The sequence below is a fragment of the Arachis hypogaea genome, chromosome 16, assembly GCF_003086295.3.
Source record: "Arachis hypogaea cultivar Tifrunner chromosome 16, arahy.Tifrunner.gnm2.J5K5, whole genome shotgun sequence".
Taxonomy (NCBI): Eukaryota; Viridiplantae; Streptophyta; class Magnoliopsida; order Fabales; family Fabaceae; genus Arachis; species Arachis hypogaea.
This window is the reverse complement of record NC_092051.1, coordinates 136,033,463-136,054,737: the sequence shown is the minus strand read 5'-3', so window position 1 is coordinate 136,054,737 and position 21,275 is coordinate 136,033,463. Positions and strand designations below refer to the sequence as shown.

General features: G+C 39.4%; 2 protein-coding genes across 3 annotated transcripts; both read right to left on the bottom strand.

Moving 5' to 3' along the window:
* Positions 1 to 265: 265 nt before the first annotated feature.
* Positions 266 to 2,901, bottom strand: LOC140180266 (uncharacterized). The gene is made up of 2 exons (XM_072220721.1): positions 1,520 to 2,901; positions 266 to 1,436 (listed from the first exon to the last, which is right to left on the bottom strand). The coding sequence occupies exons 1-2, from the start codon at positions 2,899 to 2,901 to the stop codon at positions 266 to 268; spliced, it is 2,553 nt and encodes an 850-aa protein (XP_072076822.1).
* A 2,157-nt stretch (positions 2,902 to 5,058) lies between these two features.
* On the bottom strand, positions 5,059 to 11,905 carry LOC112755162 (NAD kinase 2, chloroplastic). 2 transcript variants are annotated; one of them, XM_025803082.3, is made up of 8 exons: positions 11,376 to 11,905; positions 8,230 to 10,185; positions 7,677 to 7,798; positions 7,422 to 7,563; positions 7,107 to 7,331; positions 6,901 to 6,975; positions 6,477 to 6,588; positions 5,059 to 5,499 (listed from the first exon to the last, which is right to left on the bottom strand). In XM_025803082.3, exons 1-7 carry the CDS (start codon positions 11,586 to 11,588, stop codon positions 6,517 to 6,519), a joined length of 2,805 nt encoding a protein of 934 aa, XP_025658867.1. In that variant the 5' UTR covers positions 11,589 to 11,905; the 3' UTR covers positions 5,059 to 5,499; positions 6,477 to 6,516. The 2 variants fall into 2 exon arrangements, with proteins under 2 accessions (XP_025658867.1, XP_025658866.1); XM_025803081.3 differs by having other exon boundaries at positions 6,477 to 6,578.
* Between the last annotated feature and the right edge of the window lie 9,370 nt (positions 11,906 to 21,275).

The following is a 21,275-nucleotide window of genomic DNA, read 5'->3' as shown; positions in this document are numbered from 1 at the left end:
GTCCAGTTGAACTTCCTGCCTTTAGAGAATGTATGGAAAAGTGATAAGATCGGTTTGCCACTGCAGGTAGGAAATGTGACAGGGCGGCTATTCGTCCTGCAAGTTGCTGGACTTCCTTTACCGTTTTTGGGCTTGTCATGTTCAGTATGGCCTTGCACTTTTCTGGGTTGGCCTCGATGCCTCGAGATGTTAACATGAATCCCAGGAACTTCCCTCCATGTACCCCGAACGCGCATTTGTCTGGATTGAGTCTCATGTTATATGCTCAGAGTTGCTTGAAGATTTCTACTAAATCGTCACAGTGTGATCCCTGCATAGGTGTTTTGGCTACCATGTCATCTACATAGACCTCCATATTGCGGCCTATCTGCTGCTGGAATACTTTGTCCATTAGCCTTTGGTATGTCGCACCTGCATTCTTTAGGCCAAAGGGCATTACCTTGTAACAAAAATTCCCATGTTCTGTTATAAAAGCTGTTTTGCTTTGGTCTTCTGGGTGCATTAGAATCTGGTTATAGCCAGAGTATGCATCCATAAAACTCAAAGTTTTGAAACCAGAGGCGTTATCAACTAACTTATCAATACAAGGCAATGGGTATGCATCTTTAGGACAAGCTTTGTTTAAGTTTGTAAAGTCGATGCACATGCGCCATTTACCTGAGTTTTTCCTTACCATTACCACGTTGGACAACCATGTGGTGAAGCGAATTTCTCTGATGAAACCTGCATTGAGGAGCTTCTGGGTTTCTTCGAGTGCTGCTTGTTTTTTCTCTTCTCCGAGGTTCCTTTTCTTCTGTGCAACTGGTCGGATTGTTTTGTCGATTGCTAGCTTATGGCAGATGACTTCTGGGTTGATTCCGGGCATGTCATCTGGCGTCCATGCAAAAAGGTCGGCGTTCTGACTCAGTATGTGAATGAGTTTTGCTCGGTCTGCCCCTTCTAATGCTTCTCCAACATATGTGCATTGTTTGTCGTCTGATGTCAGTGTTACTTGTTGAAGATTGTCCATTGGTCGAGGTCTTTCGCCGAGGTCTTCTCTTGGGTCGAGGTCGGCTAGTGTCGCTGTGTTGGCGGACGTGTGGATTGCTTGAACCTGGGGCCGAGCTTCCTGTTTTGTTTGTACTGGTTTTAGACCAGCGTTATAGCATTGCCGAGCTTCTTGATGGTCGGCATACACCGTAGCGATCTTGTTTTCATGCACTGGAAACTTGACACACAGATGTAATGTGGACACCACTGCCCTGAATATATTCAGGGCGGGTCTCCCAAGTATAATATTGTAAGGGCTGTAACAGGTTACTATTAGGTATTGAATATCGATCGACTTGACATAGGGATTTCTCCCATTGTGGTCTTTAGCCATATGTGTCCTATGATGGGGACTCTCTCTCCGGAGAACCCAATTAGCTCTCCGGAGGAGAGTTGTATCAATTTTTCTGATAATTTCATTTTTGTAAAAGTAGAGTAAAATAAAACATCAACACTACTACCTGGATCTAACAATGTTTTTCTTACCAACAGTTCTCCGACCTGGATTGAAATTACCACGGGATCGTCGAGGTTAGGGCTTGCCGATTTGAAGTCTGCTTGGTTGAAGGATATTGTGACATATGGTTCTTTGTCCTTCTTTGGTTGTATAGTTCCTTCGATTGCCAGCATTGCTCTATAGCTTCGTTTCTTGGCCGAGCTTGTTTCTCCTCCGCCTGCGAATCCCCCTGATATGTGGTTGATGACTCCTCTTGGTGGATCAGGAGTCGTTCTCTCTTTTTTGTCGTCGGCGATTGCTTGCTTATGTTCTACCCTGTCCGAGTTTCCTCCTCTGCCTTTCTGGGTCTCGATGTATTTTTCCAGGAGCCCTTGGCGTGCTAGCCTTTCCAGGAGGTCCTTCGCAACGATGCAGTCATCCGTAGTATGACCGAACTTCCGGTGGAAGGCACAATGCTTTGTCTTGTCCACGAACCGTTGATCATGGTAGTTCCCTGCTCGGGCTGGTGGCTTTATGATTTTGGCGTTGAGGATTTCTCTGATGATGTTCTCTCTTCTAGTGTTGAATCTGGTGTATGTGTTGTACTTTGACGCGGGATTAGAAGGTTTCTTAGTGTCCCTGTTGCTTGGCGATCTGAAAGTCCTTTCTTCGTCTCTCCGATGTGGTTGTTTGTCCGACTTCTGGGCTTTTCGGAGTTCTTCGATCTCCATTTGACCTGCCGCCCTTTCTCGGAATTCCTCTAGCATCTTCGGCTTTGTTATTGCAATGGTCTCCCAAAATTTGCCAGGCCTAAGGCCGGCCTTGAGAGCGTGCAGGTGAACGGCCGGGTCCAAGTCTTGGATCTCCATAGTGGCGTCAGCGAATCTGGTCATGTAGTCTTTCAGGCTCTCGTGCTGACCTTGTTTGATGGTGCCGAGATAGTCTGAGCCATGTACGTAGATTCTTGATGCAGCAAAATAATCAATGAATGATCTGGCGAGGTCTTCAAAGGAGGAAATCGAACCTGCAGAAAGTTTAGAAAACCAGAGTAACGCAGCACCGTCTAGGTACGTGGGGAATGCTCGGCAGAGGACGGGCTCATTGTTAGGGCCGTTGAAAAACATCATTGATTGGAACTTCTTCACATGGGCCCGAGGGTCGCCGAACCCCTTGTATGGTTCTAGCGCGGTAGGCAGCGTAAAGTTTTTCGGCATTTGGTAGTTTGTGATCTCCTCGGAGAAAGGGTTGTCAAGGGTGAGCTTCTCCTTTGGCGGAACGATGTTTAAAGGGTCCGCCGCACTTTGAGTCGAGCCTTTGGAGTTCTCTCCATTGTTATGTGTTGAGAGCTCGGCTATTCTTCGTACCTCCGCCTGAAGCTCAGCGATTTGAGCCAGGAGGTCGTCCTGTGAGAGTTGTGGAATTTTCTTGTCAGCCATGTCCGAGGATCGGGAATCCTGCAAAATAAAGTAGAAGACTAAACGAAGGAAAAAATGGGGTTATATGTACTCCTGCCCCACGGTGGGCGCCAAGTGGTTCGTCCGAACACTAGGGAGGTCGAGCTTAAGTGCTTCCGAGTGAGTTAACACCGAAGAGGAAGAGCTTTGCGTCGGCCGGAAGTCAAACACCGCGGCGGGAATACCTGCACAAGATACTCCGACGCTCAAGTCAGTAATGATTCTCAGTGAGTGAGTTAAGAGTAAAGAGTGGAAAAGTGAGAGTGATAGAACCTAAGACCTAGCCGAGCATATTAGCTAGGTTTTATAGGAGTTAGTTTTTACCCGTTGGTGGATAAGTCCTAGTTTGTAGGTTGGTTGAGATATTCTATTTTGGTGCTATAAACCAGCTGAGCACGTTTCTTATTTTCAGTTGGGTGATTCAGCTTCGGTCCTGATCATGTGCCGAGATTTTCGGACGGCTGATGCGGAACCGAACTTTATGATGCACGTGTCTTTTTATTCGAATGGGTGAGGCCGAGCTTATCAGCTGACGTGCCGAGCTTATTTGATGTAACATCAGCCTCAGATATTTGTGTGCCGAAAATTCCGGGAGACCGAGGATGTGGGTGACGTATCACTTAGTTTAAATAAAAATTATTGTTAGATAAACAAAAGAAGAAAAATACATCATTTTTATGACAAACAGAAATTTAGAATATAAACACAGAGAAAAATTAGTGGAAATAGAAGCATAAAAAATACTTAGACAAATAGTACATGAATTTTTGAAAAAAAACACAGAAATTTGTGAATGAAAACATATAATTTCTGTCTTTAGAAAGAGGATGAGCATAGTTATTAATATAACAATTATTTTTTTCCTATATACTTTTTTGATGCTCTATTGTTTTTTTGGTTCTTCTCTTTCTTCTCTTCGTTTTTTCTTATCTTTGTTTTGTTTGTTTTTAATACGAAATAGAGAAGAAAAAAGAAGCAAAAATATCAAAGAAAAAGGAAAAAAAAAAGAACATAAAAAAACCTCAACAAAAGAAGAAAAAATGAGAAAAACGCAACTAAAAATAAAAATGAAGTGAGTTTGAACGATGTAATTTACTCACATTTGTGTGAATAATTTGTCTCACTAATTTATTATTAGGCCGATTTAATTAGATTTGGTTTAGAAAAACATTATTCATGGTGTAGTATGGCTAATTAAAAAATAGTTCTGGTGCATAACATGTTTAAGCAAGAGTAATTATCCAAATCAATTTCTAACAATTTTAAAAGCAGATATTTTAGTTTTTAAGAAAAATTAGTACACAGATTAATCTCAAAATTTTATTCTGACAGACAAATCAGTTCTCATTTTATATTTTGGCAGAGTAATTACCAAAATCAGTCCTCAAGAATTTAAAAGTGAACGTTTTAGCCTCCAAAAAAAATTAATACACAAATCAATCCCAACGTTTTGCTCTGTTAGACATAACAATCTTCGGTCCATTCTACTTTTACTATATGTCAACCTTTATTATTATTAATTTATTTGTGCATGTGAGACGATGATAATAGCATATTAATTTACTCATTTCATTAGAAACAAGTAAGGTGAATAATGATAGTTTGAAATTCAAATTAAAATGTTTTTTTTAATTCAAACATTTTTTAAAATAGGACATCTTTTGATTACGTTAAATATAAAAATATCAAATGGTTTTAACTTTTGTGTAGAATAATCTCTAATAATTTTATTGAACATTATTATTATTATTATTCTTATTGTTGTTGTTGAGTGACTATATATATATATATATATATAAGAATTTAATAAATAAATTTATCATTATTTTTAACTAAAAAATATAAAAATTATAGTACAATGTTATTGTACAAATAATAATTATTTTACTTTTTTTTTAAGATGGAAGATTGTTATGTTTGTCGGAATAAAATCTTTGATATGTTTTTATGTATTATTTTTTTTTGGATTAAAATATTCACTTTTAAAATTCTTGGAGACTGATGTGGATAATTATTCTTTAAAATATGTACAAAAGGACACATGTAACATTTTAAACCAATAATCAACACAGAACCAAAATAAAACATCTCCTTCCACTTACACAGATGAAGTATAGCAAAAAGTTATAAACATTCAGATGGAATAAAGAGCCCCTAATAAGATTAGCAATTTAATGTACCACATTTGTCTAAAGTGTATGTATACACCAGTATCTAGCAATTATCACATGTGAAAAATCATTGGCTAAACCCTACCTTAACAATGAATGCCAATGGAAGCAACTGGACGTATATGCTATATTTATGTTCTATAGTCTGAATGTACAATCTGTACAGTAATTACACAACCCTGTCAGTGCATGACTTTCACACGCATCATAGGGCCTTCTGATCGAGCCTTTCGTTCCAGTTCAGGCACCGAACGAGGCTGCTGAACCAATCACCTGTTTGGTCAAACTTATTAACAGTTGGAAGCGGATGCTCACTCATAGATATTCGGACAGAATCTCCCCTTGAAAGTTGCTGCCTTCTCTTTCCATCAAATGAAACCCAGGCATTACTTCTTGCATCTTCTGGAATCTGTTATTAATAAAACCTACGTAAGGTACATACCAAATTCTCAATTATAAAATACTAAATTATTTGCCACAAATGCCAAACAAGTAATTAGCATATCCCACAGTAATAAATAAGCATATCTACTAAGTACCACAAAAAAGACAAACAACCATGATGAACACCATTCAGCAATCAACTACACGTATAATAACCCACACATATGCATTTATAATCAATTTTATAAAAAAATCACAAAATATAATCAAAGTTCATAAATAATATAGTCACAATAGCTTTATACTTATAATCAAAATACGAAATAAAGTACAAAAATAGTGATGGTTGATTTGTTGTGTTTATGAAATATTTGATTATTCTTAAAGTTGATTATTTTGTTAAAAAAATAAATGAACAATGATAAAGAATCATCAGAATTTATAATTTTTTGCTATCGGTTTAGCTATAAAGTATATTGTTGAATTATTATACTAAAGAAATTGAGTTGATAACTAAGTCATGACTAAAACCAATAAATTCTGATGGCCTAGTATTACTTAAAATAAAAAAGAATTTATAAGACAATACATATAAATATAGATAAAGACGTGGTGGCTGAATTTTAGTGTTGCATTTGGTGTCTTTCGACCCCCTTCCCCATTTTTCGGTATCCTTGCGTTAGGATTGACTTTCATAGATACCTTATTATTATTGTTATTATTATTATTATTATTATTTAGAAAAAAAAAATACTTTCCCTAGAATCGTTAGTAAATAAGCTGTTCTAGCAAAAACCGATCTACTTCTTTTAAGAAAAAGTACCTCCATAATATTGTGTGTATATTTGGATACAACTTTTATAAGAAACACCTTTTTTATTTATATTTTTTTTCTAAAAAAACTAATTTATCCGATTTTAGATGATTAACAATACTCAGCTTTGAAAAAATGCAGAAGCAAAATCTGTTTTTAATAAAAATATTTTCCAAAAATATGCTCACCTTTAGTTCAAGTCGAGCAGAATCTGGAAGTACAACCGGTCTAAATGAGAGCGAGTGTGGACAGATCGGGGTAAACAGCATGCAGGGAACGTTTGGATGGACCTGCAGTTTTCTTATCACATGATTCACATCAGATCAGTTAAATTCACAGTGCAAAAAGCAATGAATTATAATGTCATGCTGACAATGTACAGCTCAAAATTTTATAATTCTAACATGAAACTAGAACATGAAGGAATGATCGTCTGGGGTCTTGAAACCATATTAGATTTGAGATTAAATGAACATAACTAAACTCCAACAACTAGCTCAAGAAGTAAGTGATGTCACTTATAAACTATCTAAAAATCTTAACCCTGAGAGATATAGGACTGGTAATAATCTAAATAACTCAATAATGAGTCAAACACTAACTCAAGCTTACCATGGAACCTCCAGCAGCTGTAGAATAAGCTGTGCTTCCCGTTGGAGTGGCTACAATGACTCCATCACCTTGTACCTGAAAGACACGACACTTGTCTCAATATATTCCACTGCCTCATGAAAATGTTAAAAATTCATTTTTCTCAATATGGAATACAATGAATGCATATATCTGTTGACAGTAACTCAGTTAGAGAACAAACTTACTTTGGTTATAAGACGATTATGTTCATAACATTCGATCTTTGAAAGATATGGATTTGAACCCCGGTCGACAACAACTTCGTTGAGAATATCAAATACCTTCCCTGGCATTGCTTTACCCTTGCGAAAAATTTCACATCTCAGACGCATTCTAAGAGTAATGTATACACCGTCCCGCATATTATTTCCATGGATGACTTGTCGAAGGTCGCGCTTATAGTCCTCGAACTACATACAGATAACAGAATGGAAATCAAACAATAAGAAAGAAGCTATTCATATCCTTTTACGATAAAATAATGGAGTTGGTTAGCTTACACTATGAGAAGTCAGAAAGCCAAGAGAGCCAAGGTTAAAGGACACAATCGGGGGAACAGCTCCTCCAAACAGATTTGAAGCATGCAGTATGACACCATCTCCACCCAAGCAAGCCACAAAATCTACTTTATCATGTAGATCACTGGATCAAAGGCATTGAAATATTAAGATATCGTTAAATGAAAGCACAGGTTTATGCAAATGAAGGGAAAAAAGATTCAAGTCAATTCATATAGATATAGAAACTCAAGATACCTGGTATCCTGATTATAAAATGTCTGAACAAAGCCAAAGCCTGGAATTCTAGCAAATATATCATGTACATCTGGTTCGACCAGAACATTCATTTTCTCTTGGTGATACAAGAAAGAAGCAACCTACAGAATAGATATAGAAGTTGTAAATTAGTTATACACTTCACAACAATGACAGCCATGATTTCCTTAAGAACAAAAAATTGACCAAAGTTCTCTTGGTATAACATTCAAAACCCAAAAAAGTTTTGATCCCTAAATTCAACTCCTTTATTAAACAAGGACATTCAGATGTCACTGTTCCATTTTCAGTACTGATAATCTAGATCCAACTGTCCATATATCAACTTTTCTGCGCTATATTTTCAGCATTTTCTATCTAAATGTAAGACATCTTGCCATAACAATATTTATTTGGCCATCCAGTTTCCATATTAGAAAAACATTAAAATACTAGAAGAAATACAAACACAAAGTGTTTAGCAAATAACTTTTTCAAAGATGCCAATTTTATAATGATATATAGAGTAAAAAGAAAATCAAGGAAGTAATACGTCTTTTGCTTCTTCCATTAGTTCTTCCCCCAGCTTTTTCAACAATAACACTGTCTTTGGCATTGATTTCCACATAAGCATCTGTTGTTGGGTGCTAGGATGAGAGAAGGCCAAAGAAGATTCAGTCACTTTTTCCCTGGTACAAGAAAACCCATCTGTTCGAACAAGAAACATCTCTGCTTTCTTTCTTGATTGCAGTCTTACAACTCCTGTCGAAGACGCACACATATCTCCCTCGATGGATCCTAAGTCTTCATAATCTGATGCTGACCCAGGCTTAACCACACGATCTTTAACCCTTTGAGAGTTGGTTGTTCCATTATTGAAGTCATTGTTCGCAATGGAAGAGACATTGGCATTAGACATGTATTGCCTTTTTCCTTCACTAATTCCATGCACAGTTTTCCTCGAAGAATGAGATGTACTCCCATTAACTAACTTCCAGTTGTCACCAAGTGTATTCTGGGGCTCTCCAATTGGATAATCTAGATGAGCTGAACCGTTGGAACTTTCTGGACCCACCGTTTTAGGAGCAGGATTATCACCATTGGTGTTAACCACATCCCGAGATAGTCCTCCGACATGCTTGTTCTCCGATTTGGGTAAGCATTCCAACCTTTCAATCTGATAATTCATGTAATAGGGAGGTGTTACCTTCTTGCTTCTGAAAAATTCAGACATTTTCCTTCTGGAAAAGACATCACAAGGAGGAACTTGAGCTTCTAAAGGATTTATTTTGCCAAAGAAACTTGGATAAGATCTGTCCGCAATAGTCCCGTTGTATTCTGAAATTTTCTTATTCTCAGGAGTACTTCCACTTGTAGCCCCAGCTTGTGATTTCTCATAACTAGAGTCACTTTTGTCAAATGTTCCAAAAGAACTATGTGTTGCCCCCAAACACTCTTGTAATGAATTGATATCTTTTCCCCTGGACAATTGCTCTGCAGTCATTAAAGAGTCCTGCAGTTTCTCAGATCCATTTGAATAAAATGGTAACATGTCATTCGAAGCAACTGATTGATTAGAAACAATCTGTGATGCAGAGCGAGTCATGTACTGCTTCCATCGCGAAACCATGGCAGATGTTCGCCAAACTCCTTCTTTGCTGTGAAGATAGATAGGCCTTTTCCTGCAATCTGAGACATAGGATGCAAATCTTACAACTTGTTCCATTGTAGGAGCAGTCCTAACTTCAACTGGGATTTTTACCAAATCAACTCTTCCAGATGAAATAGCTTCATTGACAGCCAATTCATAGAGGTTATCTTTCACGGTTTCTGCTCTGAGATCTATAATAGTCTTATAACCTCTATCCAGTAACCACTTCAGGCCCTCTTCTGTTACGTGACCACCTGCCCAAAAAGCAGCATCTGAGTCTTTGGACTCTGTGTTGCCTTTAGAAGTAGATAAATACACAGGAGTCCAATTTGCAAATAGTGTATGACAAGGATAACCCTCCTCACGAGGAAAACCAGGATCGTAGCAAACATTCTTTAATCTCTGAAGTTTTCTCCAAACATTTAAGATTCTATCATCACCAGCTATTAAATAGTTTTCAAGAGCAACATGCAAGCTTTCACAACACCTTTTCATCTCACTCCTAAAAACAGCAAGTGGGGGTTCGTCCATTGCACTAAGATCTCCACCACGAAAAGAATTCATAATCGAGGATCTTCCGGAAATAACATCCTCCCTGCCTTTGTTGACAAGGGATACCATACATCCAAGAACAGAAACTATTTTATCTTCAAGATGAGGTTTCTCATCTGGTGGAACCTCATATGAGACACTACATTCCCCAGTAAAAGGGTTACATAAAGCATCCATTAACGCAGAATGAAGCCTTTCAGAATTCCTGAAGATCCTACAATATGCCTCAACTTCTGCAATATCACCTGGGACAGGACCCATCCATGACGAAGTTGTTTGATCATTGGATTGGAAGGAACTTGGGTTCTAAAACGTACAAAGGAAAAAGAACATTGAAAATGAATGTCAATAGATGACATGAAACTTTGCTATTCATTAATCCATTTAAACCAAATTTTAAAAAATTATTATCTATTATGTAAACAGAGAAAGAAGGTGAGGAGAAAGAAGCTGAGCAAATTATATGTATATCACAAATGAAATTCATTCAAAGTTAGTTCGGTTTTGCATTTTGCATCAGCATAAAACAAGAACACAACCAGAATTCACTAAGATGTAACATACAAATATAGAATCAAAATTTAGGAAAATGTTATTTCTACATATTTGTATAACTATATAGTGAGTTAGACAAGACACCCTATCGAGATCTAGTTGATGCCATTCAAATAAACGTGGACTTCATTATATAGGTGTTGAAGGTGATGATAATTAAAAATGGGATTTACACTATCCACGACCACAAGTGAATATATCCCAAAAGCATAACCATACTAGTGACAATGGTTTCATAGCCATATCACAGTACACCCTAGCAACAAATAAAGAGATTCAATTTTGATTTTACTGCATCAGTTTTACACTATTAGACTAGTGCATTCAAATTTCATCCACTCATAGTGTTTTTTACATTGTTAGTTCATAGAAAGTAATTTTTAAATAATATTATTATGCAAAGAATTTCAAGCTTTGAGCAACCACTAAAGTTTTCTCTCTAACTTGAGGGTCACAGTCCAAACTGTACAGTTAGCCATCGACGCTTCTGTCAAGATAGACAGCCTACAATCCACAAACTGCTGCCATTACTCAGACCCTCCTCGGTAAAATGCAAGCTTGTAGATTGAACTACCCTTTCTATTATTTGCAAAACATTTCATATTGGATTTAAATTCTATGTATGGTCACTATTCTAGTAAGAAAGGTTTTGATACAAAAATCTAATTATGTATTACCATATCAGTAATAGTAACTATTTCTTGCATTTACTTGATGAAGGTCATAGAAACAATGCAGACAAGAAAACTAAACGCTCTCATTTCTCTTTAAGAATAAAAAATAAAAAAAATAATATATATATATATATAAACTAAGTTTTTTCTGCTAACTAGAAACATGAACGATTGACTTCCTAACTTGTACACGGCACATATTTCAACTTCAAGTTAGGACATATAGATGTGTATAACAGATGATAAGAAGACGAGATATATAGGTACCGAAGAGTCGAGTCCAAAATTGAAGGAGAAGGAGTTGGAAAGTTGGGCGCTAACGAAAAAGTTGAAGGGTCTACGGAGCCGTCCACTCTTATTCTTCCTTTGAAACACGAAGTCGAAGCGGAAGATTCCAGCATTGGCCAGTGGCGGAGGAGAAGGCTTGAAGAAGCACAGATACGAAGGCCAGAAGGCTCCGGCCGCCAGACGCGGGTTCATCACGACGAAGAACACCACGTGTCACTTGTAGATACATTACATGTTACCATAGGGAGTGTGAGGGAGACTACGGTAATACGAAACGAACGATCACCCAAGATATAATTTTTTATTATTTGTTTTATGTTTTATATTTATATTTTTATGTGCTTTACCCTGTTCAGTTATACGTTGTTGGTGTTTGCCTGTCTGTTTGGGATGGATTTACACAAAAGATGTGTGGTTGGATGATGGCGGGGAATATCGTATTGCAATCAATAACAACAATAATAATAACAACAAAATGATTTTTGTGGTGGAGGCAAACTGTCCTGCCTGCTAGTGGATATTTCATATTTCATATTTATATTTGTTGCTATTATTTTGTGATGTGATACTTATGGATTTTCTTTTATTTTTCTTCGCATTATCCGATCCTCTTTTTTAACCTTTTTTATAATATGATTGGGCCACGACAACATTATATATTCTAGGAGATTATAAGACACAATCCTTTAAGTTAAAGGGCAAACTAGTATTCATTGGGTGCTTGAGGAATAAATACTAGATAAGTAATATAAATAGTGTGTATGACCAAAAAAGAAAAAAGTAATATAAATAGTGTGAGAAAATAGAAATTACATGCGCGGGAATGAAATGAGATCATTGTAATTGTGGTCTCATGCTTAATTTATGGTGGATGGCTGGATGCAATGGAGTAAGTAGTAACTTCACATAAGCAGGAGCATGTAAAGTGTTTACTGTGCAAGTTGAATTGTTTAAAAGTAGGTGTATTGTGTGATGCTTTTTACTGTTTTATTTTGAACTTTGGCTGTTTTGTAATCTGAGCTTTGATTTTAATGGCAGTATTGAAGGTGTATTGAAAATCTTCAGAAACTTTCTGCTCTCCTTTTTGGGTCAAATTATAAATCAACGATCTAAAAAAATTGAACGGGTTTACAGTAAGTCTATAAAACTAAAAATGAAAGTTAAAACTCTAAAGCTTATACAAGATAAAAACAATTGTGAACTATGATAATGTATTTTTAAAAATTATTTTGTCCCTATACTATATTTTTTAATTCAATAAATCAATCATGTGTATATCTTTTTGTGTTTAATTTTGATGCATTGACGGTGTAAAATTTACACAGTCATCCAATCACGCGATCAATAAAAATAATAGTTACTTTGGATGATGTGACATTACGTGATTAATGTATGTATAAAACTGCTTTATACTGACCGTACATCAAAATTAAATTTATATTTTTTATTGCAAATTATATAAAAATATTAATATTAATTAAAAGAAATTTCGTGTATATATGATACCAATTATTACATTTATTATTTGAAAGAAAGAAAGAAAGAAATCAGAATACGATATAAGATCATTTATATACTATATATAATAAATTGCATATTATAATATATTTTAAGGTAAATGCTATCATACCCTGTATAAAATAAAAGGTAAATTATTCTTTGTGATATATATAGTATTTATAATTACAATTAAGTTGAATGTTAACTATAACAATTAAGTATATATTTTTTATTTTTCTTTTTCTCTCTTGTGATTTTTTAAATTTAGTTTAGTACCACCAGTCTATGGTAGTGGTGGTGGGAGCCATTGTTGGAGAAATTTTTTTGTAATGAACTCATAAACCCATCAACAAGGTGCAAGTACGTATTCAACATGCATGACAACATTTGTGCTACCGAAGTACGGAGAATCTCTGCTACATAGGTTCCCAACTTCACCGTACACCCACTACGCCTCCTCCATCTTCTTCTGTATGATGATAACATCTTCGGAGTTCACTATCCGCAAAACTTTTGTTCCCTGAAAGTGATTAAATTCTTGTGCATAATTGTCACCTCGTCTTACAAATCCTATTGTCTACAATTGAATTCGACTTGATCTCCACCTCATCGACAATGTCTTTAACCTCATGAGGATTCGAATTTACCATCCCTTGAAACTTGTATTTGACATCATCAACAACAATGTCTTTAACTGTGTTTATGACTTGAAGATTTAAAGAATCTTTCTAAATGTTTTTATGACTTCTATTATCACGGACCATAAGAGAGCCAAACTCTCCTCTACCTTTAAATATATCAATTGCATTCATAAAGATCTCTTCGACTTCATAGAACTCATATGGTGAATCACTTTTAATATATATATATCACAAGAGGTAATTTATCCTTTATTTTAGAGAGGGTATGGTAGAATTCACATTTTTTTTAATGTATTTCAGCTAATTTTTAATCTAAACTCTTAGATCAATCAGTATTTGGCAAATTAAATCTAACATGGGCTAAAAGAGTAAAATCTATCATAATCCATAAATTGATCTATATAAAATTTGATAATATATAAAATTTGATAAATTTTAACTTTAAGAATCAGTTTGCATATTCATGGAAAAAAATTGGGCAAGTTACCTAAATAAATAAATTGGAGAAAATATTTACCAGAATGTGCAAAACTGTTTCTTGTTACCTGCATGTGCAAAATGGCATTTTTATGTAAACCGTGGCAACCCACCACGGTTTCTAATCGTACATAAACCGTGGAGACCCATAGCGGATTAGGGTTTAGGAAAATTGAACGTAAACCGTGGTAGGTCACCACGGTTTACTAACGAAAATTTGCATGCATAAACCGTGGAGGGTCACCACGGTTTATGAAGGAATGCATTTGCACGTAAAACCCTGTGGGTCACCACGGTTTACGTGTGTGTGGCTATATAAGTAATCCGTGGAAGGTTAGGACGGATCATTTGGTAAGGAAAAAAAAAAAAGGAAGTTGTTGTGTTGAGAGGATTTGGGAAACTTTGGAGGTTTGAAGGAGAAGTGGGTGGTGGAGCCAATGGAGGGTGAGGATCGCTTGTACCGACTAAATGGCGTCGCTCACGTGGCAGGATATATCGACGAAGAGGTTAGTTACTGTTTCTGTCGTTATTATTGTTATTAAAATTCATACTAATGTAGCAATTGATATTATTAGGGATATTGTTAGTAAAAATATTTTATTATGTTTATTTGTATTGTTATTCTGATTAATGTTATTTACATAAATATTGATATTATTATGGTTACTGTCAATCCAAATGTGAGGCATTTATTAATATTGTCTACTGAATAATGCATATTTTATTATGCTTATTTATCTTGTAAGTCTGGTTAATAGTATTTTTCTAAAATATTTTGTTATAAATGTAAATATTTTATTGAATAATATTTTTTTTCTGTATTTATATTGTTATAATGAGTGCATAGTATTCGTAGCTTGACGGTGTATTACACACTAAGAGAATCAATGAATTTAATGTGACGAGTCTAATAATTTTTACGAAAATTATGTTTGGTGTTGTTTGTAATTGTTTTATGTTAAGGGATTTTGTTACCCACGTTTTGCAGCCTAGTAGGGTTATTAGCGCCGTTAGGAGGCAGCAGAATATGCCCTTACATGACCGGATTATACCGTATCTGGAGACTGCCGGCTTGTATCATCTGACTAGGCTAAACAGTCAGTGGTTCTGGGTTGATGAGTCTCTCCTTAGCGCATTTATTGAGCGGTGGCGTCCGGAGACCCACACGTTCCATATGCCGTTTGGTGAGTGCACCATTACTTTACAGGATGTTGCGTATCAGCTGGGTTTGCCGATTGATGGTGTGCCCGTTAGTGGGTGCTTGAATGAGTTTGAGAATCTGATGGAACACGGTAGACCGGCATGGGTGTGGTTTCGAGAGTTGTTCGGGGAGTTACCTCCACAGAGTAAAATCAAGCAGATGACAGTGTGCTACACATGGTTCCACGAGAGGTTCCGGGTTCTCCCTGCAGATGCTACTGATGAGACCGTGCGTGTATACGCACGCGCTTATATCCTGATGTTGTTGTCGTCTCAGCTGTTTGCGGACAAGAACGCAAACAGGGTTCACCTTCGCTGGTTGCCTTATTTGGCATCGTTGGACGAGTTGGGCAGATATAGCTGGGGCTCCGCTGCACTGGCCTGGTTGTATAGGTGTCTTTGTCGTGGAACAAACAGGAACGTCGTTAACTTGGCTGGGCCGCTACAGCTACTACAGTCTTGGATTTTCTGGAGGTTTCCCACTCTGAGGCCCACTGGTTTTGACCGGTTCGGGTTTCCTCTTGCTTCCAGGTAGGGTTTAGTATTATCCGTTAATAAATATTAAATACATCATGTGTTATGGTTTGTTTTGACATCATTTCAATTAAAATTGTAGGTGGGCTGAGTTTGTGCCGAGGAACGATGCAGGGGCACAGAGATTACTTTCCGCACGCCTTGCACTGGATCGGCTGAGTCCCCACGATGTGAGTCATTTATTTATTACTGATACCTGTACTAGTTTTTGTTAAATGTCACTGTCTCAGCAAACTCTTACTGTTTCTATGCAGTTTGTGTGGGAGCCTTATTCTTCTGTTGATGTTGGTGCTGTCATTCATCCGGAGATACTAGCTGACGAGCACCGACGGCTATGGACGGCCGTGACTAGCCTGATATATTTTGCTGCGATCGAGTGGCACCTGGTCGATAGGGTTCTACCCCAGTTCGGGGGTGTTCAGCATCTCCCAGAGCCAGCACTGAACATAGATTGGCTACATGCGAAGGACGGTAGGGGTGGGGACCGGTGGTTTCCTTCATATTATCAGGAGTGGCACCAGCATTGGGAGGACAGGCTTCGGTCAGTCATATGGGTCGATCGAGTCATGGACCCTGGTCCATCAGCAGAGTACTTGGACTGGTGGTGCCGTGTGGCGCACAGGTTCCTATCCCCAGATGTAGCATTTCAGGATCCGAGGCCGATTGTGCTGACTGAGGAGGCGCGCCACAGAGGGTCGTCGCAAGCACCTCCTAGAGTGCACGTTTATGACAGACCAGATAACAGACGAGTCGATCGGCGTCGCCGTATAGGGACCTGTACCACCGATCGCGAGTGGAGGGAGTTTGCGGACCGTTTAGAGGAGGATGTTCCTGATGCTGAGCCTGCGGATGCAGTGGACTACCGTGTTCCTCGACGTAGAGGCAGACGGCCACCTGCGAGGCCTATCCGTCGAGGTGCGCCTGATAGAAGACCATCGGAGCAGGGGGACGGCAGTCATCACGTGCCCGGTGAGGAGGTAGTTGGATCACCATCAGCTATGGATCGGCCGACGTTCGAGGTGGGTTCTAGCTCTCAGCTCTTTGGACACGTTAGCCCACATGCTTTTGCCGAGTTTACTACCGCGGCTGTCGGGATGGACATTGATGATCCTGTTACTCAGTCCGAGTTCTACATGGACATAGCAGACATGCTTAGGGAGGATGATACTCATTATAGGCCACAGATGCCTGAGGAGCATGCCCAGTTTGCTGAGCAGCAGCCCAGGATTGACGATGTTCAGGCTCAGTTGCCAGTGGACCTCAACGAGCCTGCAGTTTCTCCGTCTGACCCATGGTTTGCGTTAGGAGGGACACCTGCCTCTGCTTTCAGCGCCGTTCCCGCACAGCCCTCAGCACCAGAGGCAGATCAGAGACCTAGGCGTGTGAGGCGTCCTCCTTTGTGTGGTACCGGAGGTCACCTGCTTGGCCAGTTCGACGATGATGACAGTGACACCATTGAGGGTTCTGATTAGTTATATTATATGTAACTGTCCGTTAGGGACTTTGTTAATTTATGTATTGAGCATGCTACTTAGTGTTTATCGCTTTCAGACTTATGTTAAATGTTATTTTTCTTTTGACCAATCAGTTTGATCTGCTATCAGCTGCTTTGATATTTAGCTCTACGGTTTACATTATAATGAACGATACATTAATAGGTAAAATAACAGGAATTATTACATATGAAATTTTTGCATTAGATAAACATGTTGACAGTCACAGACTTAACCAAACATACATTACTAACATTATCTAGACCCTGATGCAACTGAAACATCATAGACTGCATGTTACAGGACATGAGATCTACGCATCCCCTCCACCACTCTGGCTTCGCTGGTGACAGTTCCTCCACGTATGCCCCGGCTGACGGCATAGTCCACATCGCTTCGGCTGGTTCTCCTGAGACTGATCCATACTTCCACGGATCCTGGTTACCCTTGGACGACCTTCCTTTGCACGCCGCAGATTAGGGTCAGGAATGATGGTAGGCCCAGCATATGGAGGCCATAGTCCTTCAGGGATAGGTGGGAGAAACCCCTCCTTGTAGACGTTGAACACCTCACTCATACGATACACCTCGTGAACATATGACGCCCAATTTAGCCGGGAGTAGGCGCAACACGCAATGGCGTGGCAACAAGGATAATGCAGCGCCTGAAAGTGGCCACAGTCGCATCGGTGATCTTTAAGGGAGACTCTATAGCTGCCCAGGGAGAACTTGCCGGTTGGTGTTGTCTCCGCGACGGTGTACTCGGACTGCTGCCTGTCATATAATGTCACAGTGAAGCACCTCGAGTCTCTTAGGTTCCGATCAATAGACTTTACCAACGCCTGACAGAATTCATGCCCAGAACCTAGTTGTGCGGCTGCTGTCTGTCCCCGAACCACAAATAGCTGAGCAAGCCTCCCGTAGGTTGACTTAACCAAAGATGTGACCGGCAGGTTGCGAGTTCCCTTTAGCACGGAGTTCACACATTCACTGATGTTTGTGGTCATGTGCCCGAACCGTCGACCAGCATCCTGATGTTGGGTCCATTTGTCATACTCCATCCGGTTGGCCCAGTCACACATTGCCGGATTCTCAGTCCGCATGATGTCAAACCAGTAGTAAAACTCAGCCTCAGTCTTTGCGTAGGCAGCATTCACCAACAGCCTCCTGGAGTCCTTACCTTTGAATGTTAGGGCGAAATTCGCAGCCACATGCCTAATACAGTAAGCCCGGAACGCCCGAGGAGGCAGCCACCCAGTCTCAGGTGCCTCAAGCGCTGCCTTGATGCCATTATGCCTGTCAGAGATAACAAGGATACCCTCCTGAGGAGTCACATGCTCTCGGAGATTGGACAAGAAGAATGACCACGACTCTGCATTTTCGCCCTCCACAAGGGCAAATTCTATCGGGAGGATGTTCGAGTTCCCGTCCTGAGCTATCGCCAACAGCAGCGTCCCTCCATACTTCCCATACAAGTGGGTACCATCAATACTGACGAGGGGCTTGCAATGCCGGAATGCCTCGATACAGGGTGAAAATGTCCAGAATAGCCGGTGAAAGTACTCGGTGGACTCATCAACCCCACCACCAATCCGAACAGGAGACGTCTTCAGCACCGTGATTGTTCCCGGCATTGTCGCCTGGATCCCAAGAATCCAACGTGGCAACTCCGCATAAGACTCTTCCCAATCTCCATATATTTCTGCCACTGCCTTCTGCTTAGCCATCCAAACCTTCCTGTAACTAGGCCTGAAACCGTAATCAGCTTCTGTCGCTTGTTGAAGTACCTTTACCGTAACCGCAGCATCTGCCCTAACCATAGGAAGAATCCTAGCACAGATAACGTGGTAATCCAGCTGACGGTGATCACTTGAAATAGAAGTTGCGAGGCATGTGTGTGGCCCGTTGTACCTCCTAACCTCCCAAGTCCCCTTTCGTGCACGAAGCGCTACACGAATCAACCAAGTACAACCCTTGCCGAATTCCTTGCATTTTCCATGATACTTCAAATGATCCGATTCGACGACTCTGTACTCAACACCTCGCCGGATGCTATAGTCTTTTACACTCAGCACAGCTTCATCTTTACTCTGGAATGATTGCCCAATCTGAAATTCTGCAGAAGATCCCCCCACTCTATTACCGCTGTCTTCCTGTTGACCAAGAGCTTCCAAGTTTAGTGTCGAGAAGTGTGGAGGGTAGTGATGAGAACCAGAACTTCCTGGCCTATGCTGCGCATGTGGATCGCCTCGTCTGTCATCGTCGCTGTCACCATCAATATCAACAGGCTCCTGGTCAGACTCTTCGTCACGCATTGCATTTTCTACTTGATCAGGTCCACCAAAGTCTTCGATATAAGGTACGAGGCCACCACCGGTGCCCACAACGTGCGGAGGCTCAATAACTGCTGCATTCTCCAAAGGTATAGAACCAACAACCTCTGTTGGGTCTAAATCAGCCGCAAACGAAGGTGATTGAACCGGCGGAACATACGGTCTGACCGCAGGCATCGAACTAGATGCACCACCCGCGGCAGCTGGGCAGGGAACTGGCGCGGATGCCCCAGAACTATCGACACCAACCTCCAACTTCGCGAACAACTCATGGATTCTGATCTCCGGAAAACTCCGTACACAGTAGAACAGAACCCTAATATCTTCATCAGCCTTAACCGCAAAGGTTTCATACTGAACACCGGTCGATACAACCGCCATGGGAATCTTGTAGAATAGTTTCTTCACCCACTTGCTACCCAACACGCCAAGCTTCTCCAAGATGCTGTTCTTCAGATCTGACAAAGTCATCGACGACCTGATGAAAACACTTAGTGGTTCTCTGTCGGTAAACTTCACACCTTTGCTTTTGCTTTTTTTTATTTTCCCAGAGCAATGCACTAAGGCAAGAAAACTCTCTTCCTCACTAGCCATTGTGAAAATGATCTCTTATGGAGCTTCATTCACCAACATATATATAGACTTCCTGTCAACGTAAACCGTGGTGACCCACAGGGTTTTACGTGCAAATGCATTCCTTCATAAACCGTGGTGACCCTCCACGGTTTATGCATGCAAATTTTCGTTAGTAAACCGTGGTGACCTACCACGGTTTACGTTCAATTTTCCTAAACCCTAATCCGCTATGGGTCTCCACGGTTTATGTACGATTAGAAACCGTGGTGGGTTGCCACGGTTTACATAAAAATGCCATTTTGCACATGCAGGTAACAAGAAACCGTTTTGCACATTCAGGTAAATTTCTTCTCCAATTTATTTATTTAAGTAACTTGCCCAAAAAAATTTATCTATATAAAATTTGATAAATTTTAACTATTATATCAAATGTTTAGTATGTTATTATAATATATATCAAATGTTTAGTTTGTTAGTATGATAAATTTGATAAATTGATCGATTGATGAAGGTGAGAGTGAACATGGACGTGACAAAACAGCTGAAGCAAACAATCAAAATAGCATGCCCAGGTGAAAGTGTTGCGGAGGTGCTTTTGAAGTATGAACGTTTAGGATTATATTGCTGTTTTTGTGGATTCATAGGTCATGATTCCAAAAACTGCAGCATAATCATGGAAGGCACACATGAAGATTAAAACTTGGAGGCAAGATGGAGGGCAAATCTAAATGCGAGCTTTGTCGGGTGGAAAATAGAAGAGATGAAGGAGAATCAGCACCCAAATAAAAGAAGATAGGAATATGGTTTGGCACAGGTAGCAAGACGACCAACACCAGTTAGTCTCATTAAAAGTTTTGAGAAAAACTCTGTTTCAAATAGAAACAGGAACGAAGATAAAGGGGATTCGGATGAAAATAGAAGTCCAGGAATACTACAAATCTCTCAATTCAACACAACAGTGGCGAGGCAAAGTGAAGATATCGAAGATATCAGAATGATGAAAGAGAACTCAGCTCAGAGAATCGAGGGAGAACTTGAGAATTCGGGTTCATTCCAAGTTGGGAAAAACTCAAAAATTCTGATGAGTAGAAATAAGAAGCTGAAACTAAAGCACTTAGCTCGAAAA

Bases quoted from the DNA above. Each gene is read 5' to 3' on its own strand.
- LOC140180266 (XM_072220721.1), bottom strand. From the start codon at position 2,901: ATGGCTGACAAGAAAATTCCACAACTCTCACAGGACGACCTCCTGGCT. The intron at 1,437-1,519 runs GTTGGTAAGAAA...TGAAATTATCAG, and splicing joins TCAATCCAGGTCGGAGAACT to AAAAATTGATACAACTCTCC.
- LOC112755162 (XM_025803081.3), bottom strand. From the start codon at position 11,588: ATGAACCCGCGTCTGGCGGCCGGAGCCTTCTGGCCTTCGTATCTGTGC. The intron at 7,332-7,421 runs GTAAGCTAACCA...ATCTGTATGTAG, and splicing joins GCTTTCTGACTTCTCATAGT to TTCGAGGACTATAAGCGCGA. The intron at 6,976-7,106 runs GTAAGTTTGTTC...CGTGTCTTTCAG, and splicing joins ATAATCGTCTTATAACCAAA to GTACAAGGTGATGGAGTCAT.